The 20,670-nt window shown below is 36.6% G+C and overlaps 1 protein-coding gene and 1 non-coding gene across 2 annotated transcripts; both read right to left on the bottom strand.

The window, feature by feature from the left end:
- Window positions 1–959: 959 nt before the first annotated feature.
- Window positions 960–15,657, bottom strand: TIPIN (TIMELESS interacting protein). Its single transcript, XM_044665339.1, has 8 exons — window positions 15,625–15,657; window positions 13,026–13,160; window positions 12,564–12,648; window positions 10,586–10,661; window positions 9,068–9,190; window positions 8,296–8,359; window positions 4,395–4,601; window positions 960–2,680 (listed from the first exon to the last, which is right to left on the bottom strand). The coding sequence occupies exons 2-8, from the start codon at window positions 13,153–13,155 to the stop codon at window positions 2,505–2,507; spliced, it is 861 nt and encodes a 286-aa protein (XP_044521274.1). The 5' UTR covers window positions 13,156–13,160; window positions 15,625–15,657; the 3' UTR covers window positions 960–2,504.
- LOC123238514 lies at window positions 7,347–7,482 on the bottom strand. The gene has a single exon (XR_006505675.1).
- Window positions 15,658–20,670: the final 5,013 nt, after the last annotated feature.

Raw genomic sequence — 20,670 nt, 5'->3', positions numbered from 1 at the left:
ACTGGGAGTGAGACATCATCAGCTGAATATGGACATATTATGTCAACATATGAAAATGAAATTGCTATTCCCTTCATAAGTTAGAAAATACTAAGAACAATTTTCTGGCCAAGATATGCCAAGAAAGCAGTTTACCCAGAACTAGAAGTTAGCAAATAAAAGGCCTAGAAGCTGAGGGATTCTAAAATGGTAACAAAAAGAAAAAAAACAAAACTGAAATGGTTGATGATGGGAAAAAGGGATTTGAGGTGTTTAGGGACATAAAATTAGATAGAAATAGGTTAAAGGAACTAAGAGACTCTAGGAGCATTTTAAAAATTAGTGATCTAATAAGATTGTAGCTTAGAATACAATTTTTGAATTCTAAATAATGGAGATACAAATTATACTTGAAAATGTGACTTGTGCTTTTGAGTGATTAAATAATAGAAATGGGGGGCAGCTGAGTAGCTCAGTGGAGTGTCAGGCCTAGAGATGGGAGGTCCTAGGTTCAAATATGGCCTCAGACATTTCCTAGCTGTGTGAATTTAGGCAAGTCACTTAACCCCCATTGCCTACCCCATACCACTCTTCTGCCTTGGAACCAATACACAGCATTGATTCTAAGGTGCAAGGTAAGGGTTAAAAAAATTTTTAACTAAAAAAAAAAAAAGGGGGGAATAGAAATGAAGGTCACTACAGATCCCAGTTCAAATTATCAGATAAATCAAGAACAATTAATTCACTGGCAATAATACTGAATAACTAAAGCAAATCTAAAATTTGGATGCCCAATAACATTCTTATGTTTGTTGTATGGTATACATATATATGCCACCATAACTTACCTCTCATGTGACAATTTAAATGTTGTGAATTCCATTAACTAAATATAAGAAAATCAACACATGCAACTAATTGAAAGAATGATTTCTAACTTTAGATTCACTAAAATGTTACTCTCTTCTGTAAAAGTTTTAATTTATTCACTTATTTTACAAAAAAAGTGTACAATCATCTCTACATCTTAAAATATTAAGTACTTTTAAAAATTGTATACTAGCAGCAGAAAATACCTAATTGTCAAAAGATCTGTCTATATAAAAAGACAAGTAAAAGGAGTTCGGGAGGCTGTAACAATTTAAGCTAATAGAAATAAATAGGTGGAACAAATATAAACAAGTAGCCCATCTCTTTAAAAAACTTCCAATAAAGCTAACCACTTAAATGTTTTTACCCACCATGAAAAAAAATATGTACTATATTAGCCTGAATATAGTCAAACGTTTTTTCCTCCAATATGTACTTTTGAAAGCTGCATTCACACTATATTCAAGCACTTCCAGCTTTGAAACCATAAGTTGTGTATTATGTGCCTCAGCATCCATAAAAAGCATGGCTATCTCCTGGGGCAGATGGGAAATGCCAACCAAACGCCTGTCTTTGATATTCTGTCAAATGTCACCATTAATACTAAAGGTACCAAATCAGTGCCAATTAAAACTACTGGAAATGAGAAACTAGAAGTGATGCTTGCAGTCACAGTTGACAGGCAAAAAACTGCCTCCTTATGTAATTTTAAGGTGTAAAACATTACCTAAGAAAAGTTACGATCAGGAATGATCTTTTGTGTGCAGGAAAAGGGATGGATATATGAAGAACTTATGTTAGATTGGTTGAATGTGGTTTGGGGTAGGCGTCAGAGAGGAATGCTTGTACTTGAGACATTCAAGGGTCACCTGACTGAAAATGTGAGAGTTGCTGAAATGCGCTTGGACCTAGTTGTTATCAGGAGGAGAAATAATATCACGATTACAAGTGTTAGATGTAGTAATTAATAAGCCATTCAAAGATCATTTGAGGAAAGAATATGAGTCGATGTTGGCTAAAAACCATGAGTTTACTCCATCAGAAAAAATAAAGAAACCGTCAGTCACTGTATTAGTGAACTGGATCAAAATTGCTTGGGACAAAATCTCCACCGAGTCCACTGTGCTTGGGTTTAAAAAATGTGTATCAAACAATATAGATGGTAGTGAAGATGATGTTTTGTGGGAAGAAGAGGGTGATGGCAATGACTCAAATGATGTTTCCATTTCAAGAGAAGAGGAAATAGAAGAGGAAGGAGAACATGATTAAATGTTAGAAGGTAGTTTCTCACAAGTACCTATAAAAGTAATACATATTTAATAAAAGTGTTAGCATTAAAACTTCTTTAACTTGGTTTCAGGACCTTGAAAAAACTTCAAATATAAAGTGACTATTATTCAAGAGTTAAGAGAAAATAAGATGGGTGTTTCCTCTTCGAGTTACCCTTCAAAATACTTCGGATCACACTATATTCGAGGTCATAATATATTCAAGCTAATACAGTAATAAATCTCTACTTGTTAAACTGGAGAACGAGTAGATTATTTTTTAGTTTTAACTGAGGCTTATTTATCCATGCTTCTGAATGAGACAAACCTATTGATGGCACTTAAGTGTTCTTAAATAAAAAGAATTGAATAGTCCTATTGTATATTTTAAATGACTTCATCTACTCCTGAAGTTTGTAGGTCATCATTTATATCTATAGTATCAGTAACACTGTCTGTGATTTCTAGACTTTCTTCACTTAATCCATTTAAATTCTCTTCTTGTGCTTCATTTGTACTCTTATCTTCTAATGCCTGTGTTCTGGGCCCAATAACTGACATATCTGAAAAAAAAAAAAGGGGGTCATTATCCACTTATTTTAACCTATGTTATTTTATAAATATGTGCAAATTGATCAATAATCACAAAGACCAAAATATTTTTATCCATATGAACATTATTCTACCTAAATAAATACAACAGCCCTTATGGATTTCTCTGTCTTTTTTAAAGAACTTTGATAGTAGAAGGCACTATAATATCAAAACTCTTTTTAGATTTGCCCAAAAGTGGTACGAAGTAGTGAATTTATCAATGGAAGTCTTCAAGAGTCAGCTAACTGATCTGTAAGAGTCCATTCAGAGGCTATTTTAAAATCAGAATAAAGGGCTTCATCTTGAACTAGATAATGATAGCACTAGTTGTCATGTGCATTGGATAACTTAATAAAATAGTTATGTAGAATAAAGTAGGTGTGGATGAGTAGACTCAACTGTCTACTTGGCTGGAATATTGAGCAATTTCCTCCCATCACTTTTCTATTTTGGAATAGATACAAAATGGGGACAGTGGCAGGGAGAGGTTGACACCAAAGAAGCTACCATACATGGGCTCTATTCCATATAGTTCCTTCCTCCCAAAATCACTTTCAATACATTCAACTAGTATAAACAAATACTAATGACATTTAAGCTCATTATTAATTGAAAAAGAATCTGGAGGGGCAGCTAGGTAGCACAGTGGCATGGAAGCAAGAGAACACTTCCAAGACATCTTAGTCTTGATTCTAAGACAGAAGGTAAAAGGGTTTTTTTTCAAAGTGAGAAAAGAGCCTGGAGTGACTTTATGATTCTGCCAAATGACTGAGAATTTCATAGTTTTTTCCTTCATATTCACTTAATTTGGGGGCAGCTGGGTGGCTGAGTGGATTGAGAGCCAGGCCTAAAGACAGAAGGTCGCAGGTTCAAGTCTGGCCTCAGACAATTCCTAGCTGTGTGACCCTGGGCAAGTCATTTGACCTCCATTGCCCAGCCCTTACCACTCTTCTGCCTTGGAGCCAATACACAGTATTGACTCCAAGATGGAAGGTAAAGGTTTAAAAAAAAAATTCACTTAATTTGTGAAAAATTCATTTAGCTAGGAGAAATCTGGAAAACACAATTGCAGGTAGGGATGCTTATGGGTACCAAAAGTAATGACAAAGAAGTACCAAAGAAAAAAGGCAAAAAAGCATATTAATATCAAAACCCAGATTTAAACAATACAGCGATCTAAGACTCAAGAAATGGCAAACAGCCCTGCAGCCTTTCACAAGGTACTGAAGGTATCACTGAATTGTTCAGTACAATAACTGCCATTCATAAGGATGACCCCAACTCACCAAGAAAAAGCTAAATTGTTAAAAGCACAATCTTATGTTTCAGACCTTTGGTTTTGGATCACCAGAATCTAGCAACAGGTGCCTATAAAATGCTTATTGAACAAATAAGAATACAGAGGTGTATGTTACACAATTTTGCAAAGATTTCCATCCAAAATGGCTAAAATTTTTTAAAAGCTTTTATGTTAATAACATAAAACGGTATAAATCCATTCCCTCCAAGTCTTAAAATTATGAGGCTTTCAGCTAGTCAATGTTTACTGTCTTTTAAAACTGAACCTCTATCACCTTTTCTTAGATTTATTATTTTAAGGGGCAAAGAAAGAACTTAAGTTAAAAATTTCTAATATGTCCTTGGTACATTAGTGGCAGCACATATATCAAAACTTATATTTACCATTTTCTTGGGATTGACTGTTATTTAACAATTTTGCCTGCCTCCTTTCCAAGGCTAGTTGTTTGTTCTTCTCAATTCTTTGCTGTTGTTCCTCTGTTAAACTTGTATTCAACTGAGATGCAAATATTTCTCTATCAACTTGATTTGAAAAAAGGGAATCAAAGTCTACAGCAGCTGTATCTAATCCATTTCCTTCTGCTTTATCACCTAAATTAAAAAAGAAAACTAAATCAATACAAGTATATTAATTATATTAATAACATATTAAAGAACAAAAGAAGTCCCCAAGTGAAAGCTAGTTCAAAGTGACTAAAAATAGTAAACTCTCCTGATAAGGATAAAATGCATCTTTAACAAGTTTCAGACTATTGAGATTATAGACATCAAAGTTCTTTAATTTTATTGTCATGGCTACTCTCTCCATTTACTCAAATCAAAACTTCTCTATGACTTTGAATTGTTATAGCCAAAAAAAGGTATGACCATGAAACTATACTTATTAAACTAAGGGAGTTCTCAGATAAGATATAAAGAGATAGCTAATCACTAAATCATCACTTAAAGCCTTTGCAGTTTCCCAAGTGGCCAGCCAGAGATTTTGTTTCAATAATACAAAGTTTTCAACAACACAAAGTCAGGTCAAGAATCTTAAGGGTAATAATGAAAACTAGAGAGAAGGAACAGGGTCTGTCAGCATCAAATTTCAGACTGCAACAGAAAGTTTTATCACTAAAATGTTTCAGTACTAGTTTAAAAAGTGAGAAATGTCAGTAACAGATTAAGTACACAATATATAGAAGAAAATATATTTACTTTGGGGGGACGGGGGAGGAATTTCTGGGAAAACTGGATAGCAACTGGGCAGAAATTACGTTTAGACTGTTTCACATATACACCAAGATAACCTCAAAAAAGATTCCAAAGATATCTTTAGATACAGAAGGTAATACATAAACAAAGGGGGAAGGATAAAACTACCTTTCAGAATTATGGATAGAATGTATAATTAAACAATTAATAGAGAAGATCATGCAAGACAAAATGGACAATTTTAAGTATATAAAATTTCAAAGTTTTTGCAGAAACAAATCGAATTTGGTAAAAATGTGAAGAGAAACTGGGAAAAAAACCTTTGTAGCAAGTTTCTCTGATAAAGGTTTAATATGCAAGATACATAAGGAATTGATTCAAACTCATAGGAGCCTTTCATTCCCCAAAAGATAAATGATCAGAGAATATAAACAAGCACTTTTTTCAAAGAAATTAACCTAAGTTATTAATTAGCACATAAAAATGCTCTAAATCAGTGATGGGTAACTACTGCCCCCAGAAAGATCATAGTTTGCCCATCACTACCTTAAACAATCCCCTAATCACTACATCCTTCCCCCCATCCAGATATAGTGATTAGGGAATTGCTTAAGGCAGTGATGGGCAAACATCCGCCTGGATCTGGCCCTCGGGGAATAGTTTGCTCATCACTGCTCTAAATCATTCTTAATTGGAGAAATACAAATTAAACTTTGAGGCTACTTTACCTCCCACTTTTCAGGCTGGTAAAGAAAACAAAAGAGGAAAATGAGAAATGTTGGATATTAAAAGGATTTTCTTAATCTCTCCCTCTGTCTCTTTAAGAGGAAGAGTGAAGGATTTCTAAGTAAGAGCAGAAAGACAGGAGACTGTGTAGGAGAGCTGAAGATTCCATTATTTTAGTTAGGATTAGGAATCTAGGTATAATCATAAAGTATTAGAGTAATAATATCTCTTTTCTCCTTTATATTTTCTATCTGTACTTCTCAAATTAAACTAAGTGTTTTATCAAACTGTTCTTGCTTTTGTCAAACTCCTACCATTTAACCCTTACATGGAGAAGTGAAAGTAAAACAATTATACCCAGTGCCATTCTGTTAAGAGCTATGAATTGGTCCAGCTATTATAAAAAACAATTTGGAACTATGTTAACAGTCACCAAACTATGTATATCCTTTTAATAGTACTCTACTAAGAAGCCTATAATATAATAAAACTCATCTTAAAAAAGAAACAGGTCCATATGAACAAAATTATTTATAGCAGTTCTTTTCATCATAGTAAAAAACTAGAAACTAAAAAGAGTGTCCTCTTATTGGGTAATGGCTAAACAAATTGGGGTATATAAATGTAATGGTATATTTTTGTCTCATAAGATTGATGAAACAGTTTCAGAAGAAACAAAATGAAGCAGAGTGAAATGAAAAGCACTAGAATTGTTTTTATAACAATAGAGAAAAACAAATTTGAAAGCCTTTAGAGCTCTGATCTGCAATGACAAACCATGAATCCAAAAGAAAGTAAAACACAACACTCTCACCTCCTAACACTAAAATGCAAAAAGACATAAATTTTTGAATGTGAGAATTTATTTTGTTCGTCTATATAGCTATATATTACAAACTACTGAGTTTGTTTTTTAATTTGCTCAAGGAGGAGAAAGTGATGGGTGAGGCAGATTTATTTTTAAAAGCTTGATTTAAAAAAATAATCATAATAAAAAACACAAGTTTATTTTCACACCAAAATGTGGTTTCAAAGGACTTCTCTTTAGTGGAGGAACATTAGTTGAGATTTTATGCCAACCAAAAAGGCATTAAAAAAAAACCCTTTAACTTCAAATTGCTACACTGACTAAAAAGGCAAAAGCTGAAGTTTTAAAAATGAGCAAAAATTCTTTGTTTAATTTCTGGAGTCCTAATTCTCTTTATTGATGATGCCCTTGAAATCCTTCAGTTCAGTTCCCTAAATATACAAAATCCCATTGTATGCAACATATCTTGGCAAGAAATTGGTTATAGTATTGTGTTTAATTATTCTTATCCACACTTAAAATCAACTTAGAAATGACCTTGAAGAATTCTGTATTGAACCCATATTTTCTACTGTTTTTTATAAGCAACAAAATATGTTGGATAAAGAGATGTGCAGAACCATCGCACAGGAAATCTGATAACTAGACAGACCCTGTCGGCAGGAACCACTAGTGTTGATGTATGTGACTGACTGTGGTTACACTCGATGACTAACAAATGTAACCAATACCAAGTACAGTCACTTTAGTCTTGCTGCAGTCCTGCTGTATGAATGACCTGGGGTAGGTCACTTAGCCTCCCTGGGCTTTGGTTTCTTCTACTATAAAATAAGAGGCTGAATTAGATGTCCTCAAATCTTATGCTCAGCTATATACTGAGTAAAAGACAAACTATTTCATCATCAGCTTATTCTATTTGATCTTCCCAGAAGTACTGTTTTAAGATTCAGTCACTCAGATATATACATCAAAGTTCTTATCTTAATTTATCATCCTTTTACTCTCTTACTAATCTTTTTTTTTTTTTAACCCTTGTACTTTGGTGTATTGTCTCATAGGTGGAAGATTGGTAAGGGTGGGCAATGGGGGTCAAGTGACTTGCCCAGGGTCACACAGCTGGGAAGTGGCTGAGGCCGGGTTTGAACCTAGGACCTCCTGTCTCTAGGCCTGACTCTCACTCCACTGAGCTACCCAGCTGCCCCACTCTCTTACTAATCTTGACTAAAGAATGAGTTAACCAAGGATAAATAAACATCTGTATCAACTAAAGTCTCTAAAGGTCTTTTAATATCTTCTGCAAAATGGCCCTAGAGTCAACTCATCAAGGAAGGACACAATAGACTTTACATAAGCATCTTTTTGAGCTAGTTTATCACATTCTGGTTTAGTAGTCATTTGAATTTACAAAGGCATTTTAACTCAACTCCTTATGTTAGATTGTTTTCCACTTTAAAGATACAGCTATTTGCTTTTTTTAAAAAGCCTCAAACCATTACATATTCTAAAAACAAAAAAGGTGTAACTCCTAATCCTTGCATTGCAACTACAACTACTTACCATCATTACTAATAAAATCTTCATGTACAATAGGAAGATCCAGCCGAATTCGCTTTAAGCAGGTCTGAAAGGCAGTATTTTTTTTACACTTTAACACTGTCACCAAAAATATCAGTGTAGTAGAAAAATGATAACTATTTAAAGTTGAACATCACTCATTCTATTCTAAGATTCAAGAGACAATATTTTGTTTCTTAAATTAACTTTATGGATTCACTTCTTTCCTAGTAGGCCTTGCCAATTCAAAATACAGAATCACAAAATAATAAATCTGCTGTGTTTTTAAAAAAAGTTTTAAGACAATGTTTCTATAGTCTACTATGTTGTTTCATATTTGGATAAAGTTTGTTCTGGGATTCTTAAAGGTTTTATCAGCTGAAGGCAAACTCTCACAGGATCTATACCTAACTAGAAAAGCCTTGATTCTGGACCCAAGAAAAGACTATGTATAAAGTTTATTATTTGAGAGTCAGTCTAGTTAATTTTGGAAAGGCTTCTCAGAGCAATGAATACCAGTTAAGTGAAGTTTGGGGAATCAAAAATTTATCAAAGGCATAAAAGGTTTTACAATGTGTATTTGTGGAAGAATCCTTGAAGTTCTTAAAATAGTTCTGAAGTCCTCACAAGTACTGTAATTACAGATGTCTTCTTAAATCACTTCCAAACAGTTTAATTTTAAAAGGCACTCATAAAATACACTTTCTTCTTTCCATTAACTCTGTTTGTACTATATGGGATTAAGAAGGATGACTCTATCATAGTTAAAACTCACCTGAACTTCCTTCTTATTTCCCAAATGTTCTACTCTACCAATAAAATCCTCAAATTGCAGTTTGGGGAATAGCCTATGTGCCCAGTGCTCCATGTGTCTTATTAATGTCTTCAAATCTTCAGCCTATAACATAAAAATAAAAATGCTAAATAGAAATTTCATCCAAACATTTGACAATATCAGCAGTTTTTAAAATAAGAAGTGTTGCCAAAGACACTGGTGTCATTTAGTATTTTTCAGAGTTGAGAAACTTTTAAAAGGAAATTTATTAGTAAGGAGTTGCTAAATGTAAAGAGCCCAGAATATTCACTCATAGAAAAGGATAAATATTGAATTATTTCAGATGAATGTTCAAATAAGCAGTTTTTTAAAGACTTTAGGGGCAGCTGGGTAGCTCAGAAGCTCAGTGGATTGAGAGTCAGGCCTAGAGACAGGAGGTCCTGGGTTCAAATCCAGCCTCAGACACTTCCCAGTTGTGTGACCCTGGGCAAGTCACTTGACCCCCATTGCCCACCCTTACCACTCTTCCCACCTATAAGCCAATACACAGAAATTAAGTGTTAAAAAAAAAAAGACTTTGAATCTATTAGCTTAAAAAAATCCACTGGATATAGTTTTGTAAAGGCTAGGGAAAATCTTCCAAATAAAACTTATTCCAAGTGCTATAGTAGTTATACATGGATCATATCAAAACCATTTATGTATGTATAACTATATAAATGTTTATGTTAATGGAACTCTTAGCAGTAACTAATCACATGTGGCTAATAATATATACATAGAAAAAGAATGATCAAGACTCAAAATTTTGAGGAGAAAAAAATTCAAAATTGTTAAGGGGAAAGAGTCAAGAAACTGTGGCAAGAGTATTCCTACTGCAAAGACTGCCAGAATAAGGATGCCTTAGTCATACTATAATCAAGGGGGCTCCTTCCCTGTGGGGGGCAGAGGGATTGGCACTCATGAACTTTTAAAATTATTATAACTACATGTCAATGTAGTTAACTTCCTCTGTAATTAATTCCATGTATTTTAATGTATTTAAACACAATACTGAGTTAACAGGCCTGACCAGAATGCCAAAAGGGTCCATGACAAAAAAGTTTTCATTAAGAGATTAGGATTTCTCCCTAATCAAACCTTCTTCATTTCTTCATGCTTCAATATGAACTGGTATAAAGGCTTTGCTGAAAAAAACTACTGTTGTCAGGCTGGCTTATTATTAATGAACAAGAGGAATTTGCTATGTTCATTGTGAAGTATTTTCTTTTCCATTTAATGACATTTTATAACAATGAATCCAGTAATCAAACGCTAATAATGACTAGCTATATAATTTTGAGTAACTAACCTATCTGAATCTGCAAAATGAAAATTATAACCACCTTCATAATTAAATGGAAGAGACATTCAAAATCTATAAAGCATCCCAAACTTCTTAAGAAAATGCTAACTGAATTCAATGTCATTAATAATAACATATTAAAAGTAGGTGTATCAAAATTGCCTGTTTCTTACCTCATGGCCTTTACCTTTGAATTTCACATTTTCAAACACATGCCTTAAAGCTGGAAGTCCTCTTTCTGAAATTAATCTGTGAATCACAAATTGGTGCTATGAATATAAATTTTCTGACTCCACCAAGTTAAAGTATACTTGCAAGGTAAACATGGAAAACTATTTCTTAATCAAAAATCTCTTTTGAACTAGGCAAGTTAAAATTTGATCAATAAAATGAAACTGTATACCTATCAAACTACCAAAAAATGTTTTACTGAATTAGAAAAAAAACTATAACAAAGTTCATCTGGAAGAATAAAAGATCAAGAATATCAAGGGAAATAATGAAAAAAAAAAACATGAAGGAAGGTGGCCTAGCAGTACCAGATATTAAACTATACTATAAAGCAGCAGTCATCAAAACAGTATGGTACTGGCTAAGAGACAGACGGGAGGATCAGTAGAATAGACTTGGGGTAAGTGATGTCAGCAAGACTGTCTATGACAAACCCAAAGAGCCCAATTTTGGGGACAAAAATCCACTATTTGACAAAAACTGCTGGGAAATTTGGAAAACAATATGGGAGAGATTATACTTAGATCAACATCTCAAACCCTACACCAAGATAAATTCAGAATGGGCAAATGACTTGAATATAAAGAAGGCAACTATAAGAAAATTAGGTGAACATAGAATAGTATACCTGTCAGATCTATGGGAAAGGGAAAATCTTAAAACCAAGCAAGAGTTAGAAAAAATTACAAAATGTAAAATAAATAATTTTGATTATACTAAATTAAAAAGTTTTTGTACAAACAAAAACAATGCATCCAAAATCAGAAGGGAAACAACAAACTGGGAAGAAATCTTTATAACAAAAAACTCTGACAGAGGTCTAATTACTCAAATATACAAGGAGCTAATCAATTCTATAAAAAAATCAAGCCATTCCTCAATTGATAAATGGGCAAGGGACATGAATAGGCAATTTTCAGATAAAGAAATCAAAAGTATCAATAAGGACATGAGAAAATGTTCCAAATCTCTAATAATTAGAGAAATGCAAATCAAAACAACTCTGAGGTACCACCTCACCCCCTAGCAGATTGGCTAAAATGATAGAAGGGGAGAGTAATGAATGTTGGAGGGGATGTGGCAAAATTGGGACATTAATGCATTGCTGGTGGAGTTGTGAACTGATCCAACCATTCTGGATAGCAATTTGGAACTTTGCCCAAAGAGCTCTAAAAGACTGCCTGCCCTTCAATCCAGCCATAGCATTGCTGGGTTGTACCTAAGAGATCATAGATAAACAGACTTGTACAAAAGTATTTATAGCCACATTTTTTGTGGTGGCAAAAAACTGGAAAATGAAGGGATGCCCTTCAATTGGGGAATGGCTGAACAAACTGTGATATATGTTGGTGATGGAACACTATTTTGCTCAAAGGAATAATAAACTGGAGCAATTAATTCCATGTGAACTGGAAAGACCTCCAGGAATTGATGCAGAGTGAAAGGAGCAGAGCCAGAAGAATATTGTACACAGAGACTGATACACTGTGGTAAAATCAAATGTAATGGACTTCTGTACTGGCAGCAATGCAATGATCTAGGTCAATTCTGAAGGATTTATGGAAAAGAACGCTACCCACATTCAGAGGAAAAACTGCAGGAGTGGAAACACAGAAGAAAAACAACTGCCTGAACACATGGGTTGATGTGGACATGGTTGGGGATGTAGACACTAAATGACCATACCAACGCAACTATCAATAATATGTAAATAAGTCTTGATTGATCACACATGTTAAAACCAGTGGAAATGCACATTGGATATGGGGGGGGAGGTTGTTGGGGGGTGAAGGGGAAAGTAAAAACAAGAATCATGTAACCATGGAAAATTTTTCTAAAAAAAAATATTAAAAAAATGAAACTGTATCTAAAATCACCGATAGACACAAAGTTTAACAATCAAAAAAGAGTAGGAAATACCTCTGAGCATCTAACTTAGGCAAATTCCTTTTTACAGTTTTCTTTGTAACTACAGGCATTTCTCCCATCTGATCCCTCCTTGTACCTGAATAAAGAGAAGATCATTTAAAACAAATTCTGTACTTAAAAAATAATGTGAAACACAGTATTTACCAGGACAGACGTTAACATCTTAAAGAATTGAAGGGCAAATAGTTTCACTCCTATCCACTCTCCATTTTATTAACCTATCTGATGAAGTTTATATTTCCCCTAAAAATGAGAACATCCAATTTATTATTATAAGGCAGTTTTCTCTATTTTGATTGGGAATACAGCTGTACTTTGGTTTTGATTGAAATGTCAACAAATAGTTTATTCTTAAGTAAGCAAAGTTAATAAGTAATATAATTTCCAAATAGTATTATTTACATGATGATGATCACTTAGGCATTTTCTGGAACCTCCCTCCTCCTTTCTAACCTGTAGTAAGCTCATTTTCTCCAGTATCATCCCTTCCTGGAGAGGCTGGAGGTGGAAAAGGTTGAAAAGCTTCATCTTCTATCCCTTCATAATCAGGAAGGTCCAGCAAATTGTTCTCCTCTGGTTCCATTTTTCCTGGTAGGAAAATGGGGTGAGAAAGGAAAAGATAATTAAAATAGCAAAACATTTCTTCCTAAATAATTTTCACCTGAACCTATTATCCTATTATCTCTATTCCTTATCAGACCATGTTTTATGATGCAAATATATAAGTAGCTTAAAATGCTAGACTTGTTAAGTCAAAAGCTTGGGATCAAATTCTGTTTCTGACACTTTGTTTGCTTGGTAGTTTGCTTGGTATCCCTGAGCTAGTCACATTTTGGGGGTGGGAGTGGGGAGACATGATCAATTTGGGAATTTGTTTTGTTTGACTTTGACTTTATATGTTTATAGTAAGGGTTTTTTCCTCTTCTTTTTTCTCCTTGGGGGAGAAGGGAGGAAGGAGAATTAGAAGTGAGAGGGAAAAGAGTTGTTTATGGGAAAAATTAAATTTTAAAATATTCCAACAGAGAATATACTAAATCTAAGATGCAAAGGATGGGATTAAAAAACAAACCAGTTCCTGTCTTTAACTGTCTTATAAACAGGGAAAAGATGCATACACAAGACAACAGTAAGAAAGATGAAACCTGTGATTTGATTAGTTGTGGGTAGCTTCTAAGTGAAGAAACTACCTCTACCAATGCAGGTGGGCACTTTTTTTAAAATTCAGTCCTAGAGCCTCTAGAGCAGGGGTCGGTAACATATGGCTCTTTCTGCAGGAGCCATAAAGTCAATTTTTTTTCAGGTGCTGTTACAGGAGCACACACTGTGAGCACTGTATGGCTCTCACGAAATTACATTTTTAAAAATGTGGCTCTCATAGCCAAAAAGGTTGCCGACCTCTGCTCTAGAGCATTTAAGTTAGGTGATTTGTCCAGGGTGACACAGCCCGAGTCAGAGGAAGATCTATAACATATCTTTTTGGCTTCCAGTTCTATAGCTACTCATTCTATACTAGCTCTCAGAAATAGGATAAAAAATAAGTATCTTTCTGTAGCATTTTTAAGGTTAACAGTGGTGAAAATAGATAAGGAAAAATGAAGACAGGAAGGTGGTCAGGAGGTAGTGCTATGAGAAATATATGAGATCACTTAACTGTGCTTCCTACTATCAATAATATGAAAAAAATGTTCTAAATCACTCTTGATTAGAGAAATACAAATTTAAACAAAAATTAAAATACCACCTCACAACTATCAGATTGGCCAAAACAACAATAAAAGAAAATGATAAATATTGGAGTGAATATGGCAAAATTGGGACAGTAATGCATTGTGGGAGTTTTGTGAACTGATCCAATCATTCTGGAGGGCAATTTGGAACTTTGACAAAAAAACTGTGCCTACTCTTTGATCCTGTAATACCAAAATAGAAAGGAGGGAAGGGCCTAACCATACAAAAGTAATTATAGTGGTTCTTTTTTGTGGTGACAATTGGAAATTGCAGGGATGTCCAACAACTGGAGGATAGCTGAACGAACTGATATAATGGGGATGAAATATATTGTGATGTAAGAAATGATAAGCAGGATGATTTCAGAAAAAGCTGTAAAGACCTACATGAACTGATGTGGAGTGAAATAAGCAGAACCTGAAGAACATTGTACATGGTAACAGCAATATCGTACAATGATCAACTCTGAAAGGCTTAGCTGCTCTCGGTATTACAATGATCCAGGGCAATTTTGAAGGACTTATGACAAAGAATGCTATCCACCTCCAGGGAAAGAACTGGAGTGAAATGCAGATCAAAACTTAATATTTTTCACTTTAATTTGTGTTTTTATTTTATTTTTGGGTTTCGGTTCTATGTGAGTATTCTTTCACAAGGACCAATATGAAAGTAAGTTTTGCAAAATCATATATATAATGCATGATTAAATTGTTTACCGTGTACAGGAATGGGGAAGGGTGGATGACAATTTGGATCTTATAACTTTGGGAAATGTATACTGAAATTGTTCTTACATGTAGTTGGCATGGTGAAATATTTTTTTAAAAAATTTTAATTGTGCTTCCTACATGTAAGATCTCGGTCTTTACTTTCCCTCTCTAGGCCTCCGTTTTTACCTTCGGTTAAAAAAAAAAAAAAAAAAGGACAGCACGGTTATCAGTCTGTAATTTTCATATCAATGTCTTTATTCTAATAAAGCTAAATCCTATGGGCCGCCCCCTCGACGAGACTTTGGGCAGGGAGTATGTCCATTAGCATCCCACTCTAACAAAGACGGCAGGAGGCTAGAGAAACCAAGGCAGAGGGAAAGTGGGTCACCCAGGAAGCTGACGGAGGAAGGGGGAACCCAACTCCTAGTTTCCCACTTCAACGCCAGGCCCAGCCCCAGCAGACTCCCAACCTCGCTGACCCCCAGCTCCCTCAGAAGCGTCCGCTGCGTGCTCCGCCTAGGCCTCGCCCGGACCCCACACCAACACCGCCCCAGCTTCTCCTTATTCTCAGGTGTACTGGGAACAACTCCGCCCAGGGTCCCGGGAGCCCTCACCGCGGTTCCGTCGGACCAGGAGCAGGCCGAGCAGGAGAGATGCGCCGAGAATTGCGCCAAATCTCGCGAGTGTGCCCCACGCAGGCGCAGAGAAGTGGGGATTCCCGCCTCAGCCCCTCCCCGAGACTCGCAATTTGGCGCCAAATGTGAAAGTCAGCCATTGGGCAACTACGCCAAAGTCCTCCCGGAAGAGCCCTCCCTCCGTCTTTCAGTGACTTCACTTCCGGTAGCACTGACGGTAGAAGCGATTGGAGGATGTAGAGCTGTTTGTGTTTGCAAACACCGTTAGATAACTTCTACGGTTTGGGTTGTTGTTTAAGAGTTTTTTGGCAAAGATACTGAAGTGGTTTGCTTTTCCAACCCTTTTGACAGATGAGGAAATGGAGGCAAACAGGGTTAAGTGACTTGTCCTGGGCCGCTCAGCCAGTAAGGGCTTGAAGCTAGATTTGAACTCATAAAGATAAGTGCCCTTAACTCTGAGACCAGCACTAATCCCTATGGTATAGTTGGCACCGCCCTAAGTCTACTCATTAGAGCAGAACTTGGTCAGCCTGGTTTGTAATGTAATTGTTACTACTGTTATAAAAAAAATTTAGTAGTAAATAAATAGTTGTCTATAGTAATAGTAGTTGTAGTAAATAGGGCTTTTAAGATGATACTGCTCCTAGGGGATATTGGTTTGGGAAGCTGTTCCCTTTGTATTCCCCTAGGTAGCTGGTGGCTGGGAACACCCACTCAGTCACCTTAGTTTGATGGTATAAGTCCCTTTCTAAATATAACAGTGCCCAGGTAGGACCCTTATGGGTTTGTGGATAGGTAACCCTTCAGGTCCCACCTGGGTTGGACTGATTATTAATATTGGGCTCTATTAGCCTTGGATAACGTTTTCATCTGACTGTGTTGCTCCCTCCTAAAGGGCCCTGATTTATTAACCACTCAGGAAGGTACTTAAATAAACTTTATCTATAGATGTTAAATAGGGAAAGGAATAATCAGGAACAGATTGGGGATAGGAGACCCTGTCACTATAGCTATGATCAACAATCCCTCAGGACTGTAGGCTATTGTTTCAGTAAGCTGGAGCTCGTGGTTTCCTACTCCTCTGGTTCAGCTTGGCCACTGCCAAACCAGGGAGGGCAAACTGCTCAGTTGGTACAGATATTGATTTCTCTCAGCTTCCCTGTTCTCAGTTTGTGATGTCAGCCTGCCCAGCCTTTAGGAAGTATCTACCCTTCACCTCCCTCTGCTTCTTCTCCTTCCCTCCTCCGGAGCCCAGATACCTAAATATCTAATGATGATGAAATGCCTAAATATCTAGGGAGATTCAGAGCAATGTTCAAAGATCCAAGCATACAGGTCCAAGCCTAAGACCAAAGACCTCCCCCAGATGGCTGCGAGGGCTATTTATATCCTCAGGCCAACTGACTTTTCCCTCTCCTAACAGCCTTGCCCATGCAGGACCTTCCGTCAACCTGGTGTCTTTTTCACTCCATTTAGCAGAAATTTCATCTATTCTAGGAGCTATTAACCTAGCTCTCCTCTAAGATTTAGGGCCAACCACTTAATTTTAAAATTGGGAAAACAGGCCCATTGAAAGGAAAGGAGGCAACTTGAGATCACATAACTGGGGAGGCAGAGCAGGACCTGGAAGCCAGGTCTTCAGATTGCAAAGTGGAGGAAAAAAGTTTAGGATTGGGGTCTTGGTAATTCTGTTCTTCAAATGTGTTTTCCTTTTGTAACAGAACATAAATTGGCCACTTCAATGAAAGTTATAGACTTAATTGAGAGAGCTGTTGGTGGAATTGAGCAAGCACTTAGTGGATCCATGGTCCCAGAGCTCATTTGTATCAGGGAAATTTCACCTCTAGACCTTTCTCATCCTACTCCCCAACATCTTTACCTCTGAGGCTACTTTCCATTTGCTCTGTCTCCTATATTCCTACTTATTTACATGTATTCTCCATTTGCATGTGATCTCCTTGTGAGCAGGTATTATTTATCCCCAGGAATTTCCAATGTGCCTAGCTTAATATAGACACTTAATGAATGCTTAATACTTAGTGACAGTCCAGCCCAGCAATCTGTGTCTGAAGAATTCAGCACCTCAGTGAGAAACTGATGATAGGCTTGCAGCTGATACTCAGACCATAAAGAAAACTATGCCTTTCCAGCTCAGTAGAACCATTCACTTACATGTAAACAGAATAGAATAGTAAATAGTTAGAATTTCAGGCCTGAAGTCAGGAATATTCATCTTTCTTAGTTCAAATCTGGCCTCAGACTCTACTTAGGTGACCCTGGGCAAGTCACTTAGATCTTTTTGCCACTATAAACTGAACTGGAGAAGGAAATCTCAAGAAAACACCAAATGGGGTCATGAAGAGTTGGACATGACTGAACAAAAACAAGAACCATTGAGAGTTTATGCTCTGTGGGTATAGCCAATATCCTCTTTGAAGTATGGTACACCCATAATTAGGAGGAGGACTTTACATGTACTCCCAAATTTCATCAGAAGTTTATATTCTATTGAAGAAAACAGCATTTACAAGTATAAATACATTTAAATGAATACAACATAATTTCAGTGGGGAGCTACTAACAACTGGGGAGTGGTCAAGAAATCTTCTTGTGTGAAGTAATGTTTAAAGCAGTGATTCCCAAAGTGGGCACCACCACCCCCTGGTGGGTGCTGCAGTGATCCAGGGAGGTGGTGATGGCCACGGGTACATTTATCTTTCCTGTTAATTGCTATTAAAATTTTTTAAAAATTAATTTCCAGGGGGCTAAATAAATTTTTTTCTGGAAAGGGGGGCAGTAGGCCAAAAAAGTTTGGGAACCACTGCTTTAAAGTTGAAGGAAACAAAGAATTTTGAGAAGCAAGGGGGAGTTGAGAGTTCATATATCTTTGGTATGGAAGTACAATTTGACCAGATTATATTATATGAGAAGGGAAAAATGTATAATAATAATGGAAAGGCAAGAGTAGTTTGTATTTATCACAGAGACAAAAAGGAATCACTGATGTTTCTTGGGGAAAGAAGAAAATCAGACCTGTATTTCAGAAACTTGGCAGGGAAATCAATTAGAAGGTTATTGCCTTCCAAGTGAGAGGTGATAAGGGCCTGAACTAAGTATGATTCGAGAAAAGGTACAGAAGTGTTGAGAATGATATAGGGGAGACTTGGAAATTAATTGGTTATGTGGGGTGAGAGAGATAGAGCAATTAAGGTTGACTTGAGTTTTTGAACCTGGCTATCCAAAAGGGTGGTGGTCCCTTAACAGATACAGAGAAGTTAGGAAGACTTGATTTTAGATGAAAGATACTGTTAACCAGAAATAGATTGCTAAAGTAGTAACAGGTGGTGGACTAATTCAGAGTATTATAATCATTAATCTGGGATAATATGGATGCCACTTTGACTGACAGGGATGGCAGTTGAGAGTTTGGAATGTTCTCAGGTGCCGTGAGCCAAGGGTAAACATCGGTTAGCCCCCACCCTATATATATACCCCCTAACAGGTATAGTGGAGGAGGTCTCTCAACTCAGAGTTGGAGGTCTCAGATCTCTGAGCTGAGACTTGAGCAAACATCTTTGAATCAAATTGGGAAGAGGGAGGTGAAGGGTGGTTGAAGAAGAAGAGGGTAGGCCAAAGCCAGAACCTATTTCCTTACTTGACTGTGAGATCTAGTAAACCATCAATACTATTGGTAGGAGAGCTGAGAGAATACACAGAACATCAATATCTATCTACAGCAATAGCCTTCCCTGTTCTCTGGCTTGGCTGTGGCCAGGTCCAGTCAGAGATAGAGAGAGGGTCAAGACCTCAAATCTCTACCAGTCTAGGAGTCTCCAGTCCTGATTATCAATTAGTTTAATAGTCAAAAAGAGCAATAGGGTTTCCAATCCCCAACCCTGTACCTTGTTATCCTATCCCTGTCAATTGATAAACAGTGTTTAATAGCAAATACCTTCCTGAGTGGTCATTCTATCACGGCCCTTAGGAAGAGAGATCAATTATGTAGTCAGATCCTAATCATTATCCAAAGCTAATCAATAGCCCATTTCCAATCAAGCTAACCCCAGGATGGGCCTAGAGAGGTTAACCATCCACCTAACCTCTCAAGGCGTCCTCACTTGGGCAGCTGTTAGAAGGAATCACTGACAGGTTAATTAACCAAACCTGTCAGGGAAAAGAGGGATAATTTACAGTAGCAGCCAGGGTGAGAGGAGTAGGTATTCTTCCCCACTCACTGCAATTCATTATATATATATATAATTTATTTATTTATTATTCCTATTGACTCCCAGAGGAGCATAGGGCCGCAACCATCTCACGCCAACGGACTCTATTCTGGGCAACTTCCCCCAACTGGGCATCTCACGCCAACGGGCTCTGTTCTGGGCAACTTCCACCAACTGGGCATATCTTTGCCAGGTCTGTTTTGGCCTTCCGACTTCTCCCTGGTGGGTTCCATATATATTTTTTTTTCATAGCGTCCTGACTGATGGGATACTGAATTGTTCTTTCCCAGAGTCTGGGAGATTGGAGATCTTTTCAGGCCATCTGATGTTCAAGATTTGACGTAGGCCTGGAGTTTGTTGGCTTTTGCCAGCACGCGTCGTGGACTCTGTTGGAGAGCAATCTTCCAGACTAGGCAATCGTTGGTTTTGTTGGTTTAATGAGGTTGCCGTTTCTGTAGCAAGTGAGATTTTTACGGGGTGAGGTTGCTAGCCTCGCGCCCAACCCTCCTCCTTTTTCAGCCAGGCTTGGGACCGTCCTTGGCGGAGTTTTATATATATATATATATCCCTACAAGAGTCACCATACAACAAAAGAGAGTACAGGAATATCCACTCTGAGGTAGAGGTAAAGGAGTGGGATTAAATAAACTTCAACAGAGAAGAGTGATCAGGGAGAATAGCAAGTGGAAAAAGTGACTACCATTTTATAAGATTAAATGCTCTAGTTGTAATTAAAGTCTGATCATATCAAAGACTCTAAGAATGGTAAGTTTTCAGAGATAACACAAGACCAGATCCA

Source organism: Gracilinanus agilis, chromosome 2 (assembly GCF_016433145.1).
Source record: "Gracilinanus agilis isolate LMUSP501 chromosome 2, AgileGrace, whole genome shotgun sequence".
Classification (NCBI taxonomy): domain Eukaryota; kingdom Metazoa; phylum Chordata; class Mammalia; order Didelphimorphia; family Didelphidae; genus Gracilinanus; species Gracilinanus agilis.
The sequence above is the reverse complement of the archived record's forward strand: the minus strand, read 5'-3'. Positions and strand labels throughout refer to the sequence as shown.

What these genes read in the sequence shown, in the direction of transcription:
- TIPIN (XM_044665339.1), bottom strand. Translation starts at nt 13,155, where the DNA reads ATGGAACCAGAGGAGAACAATTTGCTGGACCTTCCTGATTATGAAGGG. An exon ending in AGATTTTATTAGTAATGATG is followed by an intron (nt 4,602 to 8,295) that starts GTAAGTAGTTGT and finishes TTTTTAATTTAG; the next exon opens with GTGATAAAGCAGAAGGAAAT. An exon ending in CAGTCAATCCCAAGAAAATG is followed by an intron (nt 2,681 to 4,394) that starts GTAAATATAAGT and finishes TTTTTTTTTCAG; the next exon opens with ATATGTCAGTTATTGGGCCC.